General features: G+C 38.6%; 1 protein-coding gene across 1 annotated transcript in view; it reads right to left on the bottom strand.

Annotated features, from left to right (window-relative positions):
• Window positions 1–540: 540 nt before the first annotated feature.
• The window catches only part of ghitm (growth hormone inducible transmembrane protein), a 19054-nt gene continuing 8575 nt past the window's right edge, over window positions 541–11019 (bottom strand). The window contains exons 4-9 of the mRNA XM_062055332.1: window positions 9239–9350; window positions 6132–6273; window positions 5909–6017; window positions 5643–5831; window positions 1428–1599; window positions 541–1330 (exon numbers count right to left, since the gene is read on the bottom strand). Of these exons, the coding sequence (XP_061911316.1) occupies window positions 1246–1330; window positions 1428–1599; window positions 5643–5831; window positions 5909–6017; window positions 6132–6273; window positions 9239–9350 (809 nt within the window). The 3' untranslated portion in view covers window positions 541–1245. The remainder of the gene's footprint in view (window positions 1331–1427; window positions 1600–5642; window positions 5832–5908; window positions 6018–6131; window positions 6274–9238; window positions 9351–11019) is intronic.

Raw genomic sequence — 11019 nt, 5'->3', positions numbered from 1 at the left:
GGTCGTACACTTTTCTCCATTGAAGCAATAACCTCAAGATGTTTCTCCGCTAAACTATCGGTACTCTTTTCCTGCGCCATTTTTCGAATTTTTCCAGCAAAGGGGACGCCGTCGTCACGTGAGCTGCACATGACACATCATTGGCTAGCTTACGCCACCTCATGAGACGTAGCCTCAGCGCCGCCCTGGCGCTGTTTTGTACTTATTTTGATTATGGTTTCTCAGCTGTTTGTAAATATTGCAGTTTATAAATAAAGGTTTATAAAAATAAAAATAAAATAACAAAAACTCCGCGCATGCGCATAGCATAGTTCCAACGAATCGATGACTAAATTAATCGCCAACTATTTTGGTAATCGATTTTAATCGATTAGTTGTTGCAGCCCTACTTAAGACACAAAAAAAAGCCCCCATGCAGCAAAGGCAAGGTGGACCCACTGTGGGTCCTCAATATGAATGTAAATTTACAGGTAATAAATACTTCATTTTGGAGGTGAAACTCAGGGAAAATGTAATCCATCTCTGCTCTTTACTCAAATATTTCCTTTATCAAAACTCCTTTATTCCCTCAAAAATTCAGAACAGAAGTCCACAACTTATCATGCTACTTTATGTAATTGTTTAGAAGAAATAAATAGTACATGTGAAGCAGCAAAAATAGAAGAAGAAAAGACATCCACCATCAGTGAGACCTCTGTCTTTAAGAACAATATCTTTGTACGTCTTACTCTTGAAGTTTTGTGTTTATGGTAATTACACAAGACTGGTGGCTATGAGGAGGACATGCGTGAAGTTGCCCTCCGCCTTGTCAAAATCTCCCCAAACCAGTCCCAATCATTTTAAACATTATCGTTTGTGACATTGTAATTTTGAACGCTTTATGGTATGAATGTGTCATTATTCATAATTTCGCATCTCCGAACTTGTTCCATTCATTCGTGCGACATTTATTCTGTTTTGGTCTTACTATCATAGCTTTTATGTTTTTAACATTTTATGGAGCTGGCTATTAATCATTTGTTACTAACCTAAAAACTTTAGTAGCTGCACATACGATTGGGACTGGTGATGAATATTGAACATTTACTTAAAAACTATTATAGACAAACGAATGGAACATGTTTGGGGTGATTTGGACAAGGTGTCAGGGCCAACTTTACTCAGGTTCTTAGTAGAACTCTTTGTTTGCTGCCAAATTTGTTTGCTGCCAAACAGACAGAAAGGTGGAGCAAAGAGTGCAAGTGTTTACTTCCTCCTGTTGCCGCCGCCACTCAGAATCATCACCATCCTCATGAAGATGTTGAGTGTGTCCATGTAGATTCCCATACACCTGAAAATAGCAAAGAATGGACTCCGTTATTCTCTCCCACAAAGTGGATCATTGCCTTATTTTGGCACCAGTACGAGTAATAGCTTAGCCTTCTTACGCATTAATGGGGTCGTATTTCTGCACGCCGTAGGTCGGGTGCGTCTCCGCCCTCTTGATGACCTTCTGGGTGTCATAGAGGAGGAACATGCTGAAGAGGACCAGGCCGCCGTAGATGGCCACCGAGTACAGGCCGGCTCCGAGCGCCGTGGTGGGCGGGAGGAACATGGAGCCTGTTGGGGGTGACATCTTTAGGATCAATAAAACAATTTATATAAACCAGACCTGGGCAAATTAAGGCCCATTATGCTAGGTTCACACCAACGGCGCTTTGACGGCGCTTTAAAGCGGCATGCAAAGCGGCGTTAAAGCGTAACAAAGCCTGACTAAAGCGTGAGGGTCCTAATGGGTCGTGGGAAAGCTTGTAGTGAAGCGGGACATGCGGCAAGTTCACCAATTTTGAATATAAAAAATAAAAGAAATGCCTTTTATTATTGTCAACTAGCATAAGAAGCGAAAGATAGATATTTATTAAGATGACAAAGAAATAAAAGAAATGAAGATATACAACATAATATAACGGGAAATAAAAGAGAAATTGAAAAAATAAATGAATATAAAAAATAAAAGAAATGCCTTTTATTATTGTAAACTAGCATAAGAAATGAAAGATAGATATTTATTAAGATGACAAAGAAATAAAAGAAATGAAGATATAAAACATAACGGAAAAAAAAGAGAAATTGAAAAAATAAATGAATATAAAAAATAAAAGAAATGCCTTTTATTATTGTCAAGTAGCATAAGAAATGAAAGAGATATTTATTAAGATGACAGAAATAAAAGAAATGAATATATAAAACATAATAAATAATAAATAATACACATAATATAACGGAAAAAAAAGAGAAATTGAACAAATGAATGAATATAAAAAATGTGTGGAAAACAGTATACTGAGTTTTTCACATTTTTTTCTTATTTTGGTTGTAACAATGCACAACAGAGCTTGATAATCGTGTCAGAGCCTGATTTAAAGCATCAGGATCGCATCAAAGCGTAATAAAGTTCAATAAAGCGTAATAAAACGTATCAAAGCGTGATTTAAAGCGTATCAAAGCGGCATCAAATCGTGAGGAACGGTAACAAAGCGGCAACTAATTCGTATCAGAGCGTATCAAAGCATAACATTACTTCGGAGATTGGGATATTCGTGGAAAAATTTACAAAAATGACGGCGCTTTGCTCGCCGCTTTAAAGCGCGGCAAGCGCCGTTGGTGTGAACCAGGCATTAAGATTTTCAATCTGGCCCACCGGACATTCCCAAATCATTTTTTTAGATCTTTAAAATGGAAAGTGTAGCTGCCATTATGATGTGCAGTGATGTTTTCAAATGACCATAAGTCTTGAACTATACAAAGTATTTCAATGGTTGGAATCTGCGCTTTTGCATGATGTACTAGTTACTATGGTCATCTAATTAGTTACTATGGCAAGCTAATTAGTTACTATGGTAATCTAAGTCACAGCAGTTTAGACGAGGCACCGAGCAGTGTGGGTGGGGAGCGTTTCCACAGAGTGTTTCCAGAGCGGCTAGCCTGAAATGCGGGTGTCAGGGACAGACGCGGAAGGAGATTTTTACAACAAAGTTCTAAAGCTTAGTGATATATCAGATATATCAGATTGTAGGTAGGGTTTTTTTTACCCTTTGCGTTCATATTTCGCTGTGTTTGACGCATTTCTCTTGAATGTAAAATATGTCGATGGAGAGGGGGTCTGACGTTCATATGTTGTCAATATTCAGTATTTTATCCTTCATAGTTAATATTGTAAATCCCACATTCTTTATTTTCATGTACATTCTGGGTGTACATTCAGTAAATAAAAAAAAATTCCATTCCGTTTTTAAGGTGGTCTGTCATAACGTTTTTAGCATTCAATGTGTTAGTGTTCCTAAAAATAGATATACCGGCCCCCAGACACATTTTTTTCTCTAAATTTGCCCCCCCCCCCCGAGTCAAAATAATTGCATACCGTATTTCCTTGAATTGCCGCCGGGTATATAATATGCGCATGCCTAGAATTACCGCCGGGTCAAACTCGTCACGTCACGAGTGACACTTCACCTTTCAAGGCATCATTTTCAAAATGGAGGAGGCTAATTTCAATCACTTAAAATCGCATAAAGGGAAGAAGATAAAGAGCTATTCAGTAGGATTTAAGGTACCGTATTTTCCGCACCATAAGCCGCACCTAAAAACCACAATTTTTCTCAAAAGCTGACAGTGCGGCTAATAACCCGGTGCGCCTTATATATGGATTAATATTAATATTTATTTTCATAAAGTTTAGGTCTCGCAACTACGGTAAACAGCCGCCATCTTTTTTCCCCGTAGAAGAGGAAGCGCTTCTTCTACGGTAAGCAACCGCCCCATAGAAGAGGAAGCGCTTCTTCTTCTACGGTAAGCAACCGCCCCCATAGAAGAGGAAGCGCTTCTTCTTCTACGGTAAGCAACCGCCCCATAGAAGAGGAAGCGCTTCTTCTTCTACTGTAAGCAACCGCACCCGCCCCCGTAGAAGAAGAAGCGCGCGGATATTACGTTTCATTTCATTTGTGTGTTTCTGTAAAGACCACAAAATGTCTCCTACTAAGAGACACGCCTACAAGGTTCCACTGACTTTTGATATTCCTGTGAACCGCACTGTGGATACAACGGGAACACGTACGGTGAATATTCGCACCACAGGGAATGAGAAGTCGTCCTTCACTGTGGTTCTAGCTTGCCATGCTAACGGCCAGAAACTTCCACCCACGGTGATATTCAAAAGGAAGACCTTGCCAAAAGAGAACTTTCAGGCCGGCGTCATCATAAAAGCTAACTCGAAGGGATGGATGGATGAAGAAAAGATGAGCGAAGACACCGGGTGACTTTTTTCACGCAGCTCCGTCCCTGTTGATCTACGACTGCATGCGCGTCCACATCACAGATGGTGTCAAAAAACAAGTGAAGCACACCGAAGAAGAATAATTCGATGGATTTGTGGATGAGTAATAACTTCAGAAAGTGAGCTTTAAATGTTTATTTTGTGTGTTGTGTGACATTAACGTTCGAGCAACGTTGAGTTATTGATGTTGCTATTGCTCTGCACTATTTTGAGTGTTACTATTTTTGTGATTGCACATTTGTACATTACATTTTGGGAGTGAACAGAGTTGTTAGAACGCTGGTTTGTAATATATTATTAAAGTTTGACTGACCTATCTGACTGTTTTGTTGACATTCCCTTTAGCGTAGCGTAGGTGCGGCTAATAGCACGGGGCGGCTAATAGGTAAACAAAGTTTTGAAATATGCCGTTCATTGAACGTGCGGCTAATAACACGGGGCGCCTTATGGTGCGGAAAGTACGGTAATTGCAATTCTTATTATTAATATTGTGTTAGTATGTAGTGGTGGAGAGCTGACTTTTTGTTGTTGGAGTTGCGTCTTTCAAAGCGCTTTATTTTGAAAAAATGTTTTATTAATATAGCTGCGTGTGTCAAATATGAGTCATTTTGATGCAGTTGTACGAGCAACATTTCAGAAACAAATCATGAGCTAAGAAAACCTGCTAACAGGCGGTAATAATGTTATTTTAATTGCCTTTTCAGACCCCCCCAAAAAAAAAACAACTCCCGGGATGATTCATTGTGCTTTAAATATTATTGCGGCATTAAGCGATGTCATGATGGTATCCTTACATCACACTCAAATTTACCACATGCCTTTGGTAAGCGCCGGAGTTTAGTTTAGTTTAGTTTATTAAGGATCCCCATTAGTCTACACCGCAGTGGAGACTATTCTTCCTGGGGTCCAGGCAAAAACATCACACAATCACAAAACAAAAGATTAAAATGCAGTACAACATGATCAAATAATAAAATGTTGTAATACAAAAATAGCAACAACAAAGAACCAAAAAAATAATAATAACTTCGAGTTTACATAATATTGTTCATACCAAAGATAAAAATATATATATATATATTTTTGCAAAAATAAAACAAAGAACCAGTGGCCTAAAATATACACATTGGTGTACCAAAGACAAACAATAAGTGACGAAAAAAGTACCCTCCGCCATTTTGTGAGAAGAGGTTTTAAATTAATTAGCGCATGCCTAAATTTACCACATGCCTTTGGTAAGCGCCGGAGTGAGAAGAGGTTTTAAATTAATTACCGCCCCGGCGCTAATTCAAGGAAATACGGTAGGCCTGATATAAACTGTGATGCTCACCGATAGAGGAGGCAAAGACCACTCCAAAGCCCACAGCCAGTGGACCCCCCATGTTGAGGAACTTCTCGCTGGGGGCGCACATGGCCACTGTGGACAGCCCCCCCACGATGCCAGCCGTGTACCAAGCGGCCCTCATCACTAGGGGTCCTCCCAGGAGAGTGAGGGGAGCGATGACAGCGCCCATCACGCCTATGTAACACAAACAAGACGCCTCCGTCAGTGTTTTGCCATGACTAGCAGTGTGCTGCCCTCTAGTGTTGACAAACCTGCATGCAGCATCCAGGCCAGATGCTTGGGGACGGGGCTGTGCTCGTATGAAATGGACCTGACCAGGATGCCGGCGCCGATCATGGCTGCAAAAGTGGCTCCTATAGCCTGGGAAGTAAAAAATAGTGGCCACCTTACAACACTATCAAAAGGTCCTCATCTCGCATTTGACTTTGTGATGCATGAACGTTTTTATTGTGTTTAGTCTGCAGCTGGCCTCACCAGCCAGGATCCTCTCATCATGAGTCCAAGGAGCGCCGGGGTCCGACTCACTGCGACCGCTGAGAGCGCCGTCAGTCCAACACTGCCTGCGAAGTACATGTAAGTGGAATGGATCCTGTCCTTCACATACTGAGGCCAGATCCTAGAAAGAGGGGGAATACAGGTCAGTGTTTATTAGAGGTGGTGAAAATGATCGATTCTCCAATGCATCACTGGTAGAAGGTGGACGATCCTGAACTGATGGACAAATAAATGTCCATATATCAATTACTTATCATATGCCGGTACTTTTTTACCACGCTTTGAACCATGTGGCTTACGCAAAGGTGTGACTGATCTAAATATTTTTCTTCGCTAACGGCCATATTAGTTTGTATACAACAAACTTTCATAGAAGTAACACTGACAGAGACTGAAAAGGTGTGTTATTCTTTGTGCTATGGCGCCATCTTTTGGGCGACTTTGCCCACTGCAGGTGCTGCGGGTTGAAAGTCTACAGCAGGGGTCACCAACGCGGTGCCCGCGGGCACCAGGTAGCCCGTAAGGACCAGATGAGTAGCCTGCTGGCCTGTTCTAAAAATAGCTCAAATAGCAGCACTTACCAGTGAGCTGCCTCTATTTTTTAAATTGTATTTATTTACTAGCAAGCTGGTCTCGCTTTGCCCGACATTTTTAATTCTAAGAGAGACAAAACTCAAATAGAATTTGAAAATCCAAGAAAATATTTTAAAGACTTGGTCTTCACTTGTTTAAATAAATTCATTAATTTTTTTACTTTGCTTCTTATAACTTTCAGAAAGACAATTTTAGAGAAAAAATACAACCTTAAAAATGATTTTAGGATTTTTAAACACATATACCTTTTTACCTTTTAAATTCCTTCCTCTTCTTTCCTGACAATTTAAATCAATGTTCAAGTAAAAAAAATTTTTTTATTGTAAAGAATAATAAATACATTTTAATTTAATTCTTCATTTTAGCTTCTGTTTTTTCGACGAAGAATATTTGTGAAATATTTCTTCAAACTTATTATGATTAAAATTCAAAAAAAATATTCTGGCAAATCTAGAAAATCTGTAGAATCAAATTTAAATCTTCTTTCAAAGTCTTTTGATTTTCTTTTAAAATTTTTGTTCCGGAAAATCTAGAAGAAATAATGATGTCTTTGTTAGAAATATAGCTTTGTTTGTTATATATTGTTTGTTATATATTCTAACAAAGTGTAGATTGGATTTTAACCTATTTAAAACATTTAACAGCATTTAATCAAAATTCTAAAATTAATCTTAATCAGGAAAAATTACTAATGATGTTCCAAAAATTATTTTTTAAAGTTTTTCTCTTCTTTTTTTCAGTTGAATTTAGAATTTTAAAGATTCGAAATTGAAGATAAACTATGATTCAAAATTTAATTGTCATTTTTTTTTGTGTTTTCTCCTCTTTTAAACCGTTCAATTAAGTGTAAATATCATTAATTATTAATAATAACATAGAGTTAAAGGTAAATTGAGCAAATTGTCTATTTCTGGCAATTTATTTAAGTGTGTATCAAACTGGTGGCCCTTCGCATTAATCACTACCCAAGAAGTAGCTCTAGGTTTCAAAAAGGTTGGTGACCCCTGGTCTACAGTATTTCCCTGTTTCATGCCTTGAACCGGAAGTATAAGTGCAGTTTCATCTACTAGTCATCCATATTGTTTCTATCCGTGTGTAAGTTTTACAAAACAAAAAAAAAACGTCACGTGTTTGATAGTAGTGTTTTCATGCATATTTGTACGCGCTATCATAATGTAATCAAGCTAACGTCTTTGGCATTACCTAACACAGTGTTTTTCAACCACTGGTGTGCTGTGGGAGATTATCTAATTTCACCTATTTGGGTTAAAAATATTTTTTGCAAACCAGTAATTATAGTCTGCAAATTATCACCAAAAATGATTCCCGGCCACGGCCACCGCTGCTGCTCACTGCTCCCCTCACCTCCCAGGGGGGGATCAAGGGTGATGGGTCAAATGCAGAGAATAATTTCGCCACACCTAGTGTGTGTGTGACAATCATTGGTACTTTAACTTTAATGTGTTGTTGTTGAGTGTCGGTGCTGTCTAGAGCTCGGCAGAGTAACCGTGTAATACTCTTCCATATCAGTAGGTGGCAGCCGGTAGCTAATTGCTTTATAGATGTCGGGAACAGCGGGGGGCAGTGCGCAGGTAAAAAGGTGTCTAATGCTTAAACCAAATATAAACAAAAGGTGAGTGCCCCTAAGAAAAGGCATTGAAGCTTAGGGAAGGCTATGCAGAACGAAACTAAAACTGAACTGGCTACAAAGTAAACAAAAACAGAATGCTGGACGACAGCAAAGACTTACTGTGGAGCAAAGACGGCGTCCACAAAGTACATCTGAACATGACATGACAATCAACAATGTCCCCATTGATAAAGGATAAAAACAACTGACATATTCTTGATTGTTAAAAAACAAAGTAGATGCGGGAAATATCGCTCAAAGGAAGACATGAAACTGCTACAGGAAAATACCAAAAAAAAAAGAGAAAAAGCCACCAAAATAGGAGCGCATGACAAGAACTAAAACACTAAACACAGGAAAACACCACAAAACTCCCAATAAGTCACGGTGTGATGAGACAGTACACCTACTTTGAGACAAGAGCTATAGTGATGCATGGTTGGTTATGGTTTAAAGTCATATCCAACAATTGCGACAACGACTTTTTACGGTCAACTGAGTTTCGTTTTCTAATTATTTCTGCTGGTGGTGTGCCTCCGCATGTTTTCAACACAAAAAATGGGCCTTGGCTCAAAAAAGGTTGAAAAACACTGACCTACTTTATTTTCGGACCCACTAGAGCAAATAGCCAGAGAAACACTTCACTCGCCAAGTTTCCATTTGATACCGCCACGCGTCACAGAATTATTGAGAAGATTTTGAAAACATAATACCGCGGTATCTACAATATCAATTAACCCTACGATATAATAATTAAAGCTGCATAATTAGTCGATTTATAATCAAATCGGGAAGTGCCTACAGATTCCCACCTCTAGTGTGTATATACAGACAAAATTACAGTTTACAAAAGTTTACTTACGCTGCTTTCGTAATAGCACCAATCTCGTTGGACATGCCCAAGCCGTAGTAGCATAGAGCTCCCAGTCCCACTGCAGCACCTCCGGCGACAATCATTCTTCCCATGCCGTCAACTAAAACAAAAAGAGTATTTTTGTTTTTTCTGTGCATACAAGAAGTCCTGGGCAGAGATGGGCTAAAATCTGTATTGCAATATATATTGTGATAATGATATATGATATATATATATATGATACATGATAATGATATATATATTGTGTGCAATATATATTGTGATAATGATAACGATGTGATGATGCCTGTGATAATGATACACAGTACTCGTACCTCAATTTAAGAGCGTTTTGAGATAAGAGCTGTCTCCTGGCTGATTGTTAAGCTTATAGTTACAAGCATCCCCCCATTAGTCAGCGTAGCAAATGTTACAGTGAACCCTGTAAGAGCCATCCAAAACATCTGGTCTTACTCTCTATTATTAGCTTATAGCTAGAGATCGACACACTGTCACTTTGTTTTCCAACCATGGTAAGGAAGAAAGTAGATGTGAAGTACTCAAAAAAGGCTCAAAAAATGTATACTTACTAATTAATAATAACAGTTTTGTTTTAACGTCCATCCATCCATCCATCCATCCATTTTACAATATAATTACAACACTTTATGTACATATTTATATACAGATTTGAACAATAAGTTATTCACTGAAATATATTTATTAATTGTGGTTCTTACAAAAAATATATCTTATAAAATATAAAAGCTAAAATGTCTCTTAAAGCTCTGCCCCTTTAATTAGTGCATACTAAATATACAAACATACACATACTGTACATATACATTCACTGTACAAACATACATATACTGTACACTACCGTTCAAAAGTTTGGGATCACCCAAACAATTTTGTGGAATAGCCTTCATTTCTAAGAACAAGAATAGACTGTCGCGTTTCAGATGAAAGTTCTCTTTTTCTGGCCATTTTGAGCGTTTAATTGACCCCACAAATGTGATGCTCCAGAAACTCAATCTGCTCAAAGGAAGGTCAGTTTTGTAGCTTCTGTAACGAGCTAAACTGTTTTCAGATGTGTGAACATGATTGCACAAGGGTTTTCGAATCATCAATTAGCCTTCTGAGCCAATGAGCAAACACATTGTACCATTAGAACACTGCAGTGATAGTTTCTGGAAATGGGACTCTATACACCTATGTAGATATTGCACCAAAAACCAGACATTTGCAGCTAGAATAGTCATTTACCACATTAGCAATGTATAGAGTGTACTTCTTTAAAGTTAAGACTAGTTTAAAGTTATCTTCATTGAAAAATAAGGACATTTTAATGTGACCCCAAACTTTTGAACGGTAGTGTACATATACACTCACTGTACAAGCACACATATACACATTCTGTACATATACAAGTACATTTGAAGTGAAGTGAAGTGAATTACATTTATATAGCGCTTTTTCTCAAGTGACTCAAAGCGCTTTACATTGTGAAACCCAATATCTAAGTTACATTTAAACCAGTGTGGGTGGCACTGGGAGCATGTGGGTAAACTGTCTTGCCCAAGGACACAACGACAGTGACTAGGATGGCGGAAGCGGGGATCGAACCTGCAACCCTCAAGTTGCTGGTACGGCCGCTCTACCAACCGAGCTATACCGCCCCACCGCCCATTTGCATACATACATTCATGCACATAATCACGTTTCATCAAACATATATTAACGTTGTTGCCCTAGGGTAAACTGGGTAACACATGGCACACTGACAAAGC

Source organism: Entelurus aequoreus, linkage group LG08 (genome assembly GCF_033978785.1).
Source record: "Entelurus aequoreus isolate RoL-2023_Sb linkage group LG08, RoL_Eaeq_v1.1, whole genome shotgun sequence".
NCBI lineage: Eukaryota > Metazoa > Chordata > Actinopteri > Syngnathiformes > Syngnathidae > Entelurus > Entelurus aequoreus.
The sequence above is the reverse complement of the archived record's forward strand: the minus strand, read 5'-3'. Positions and strand labels throughout refer to the sequence as shown.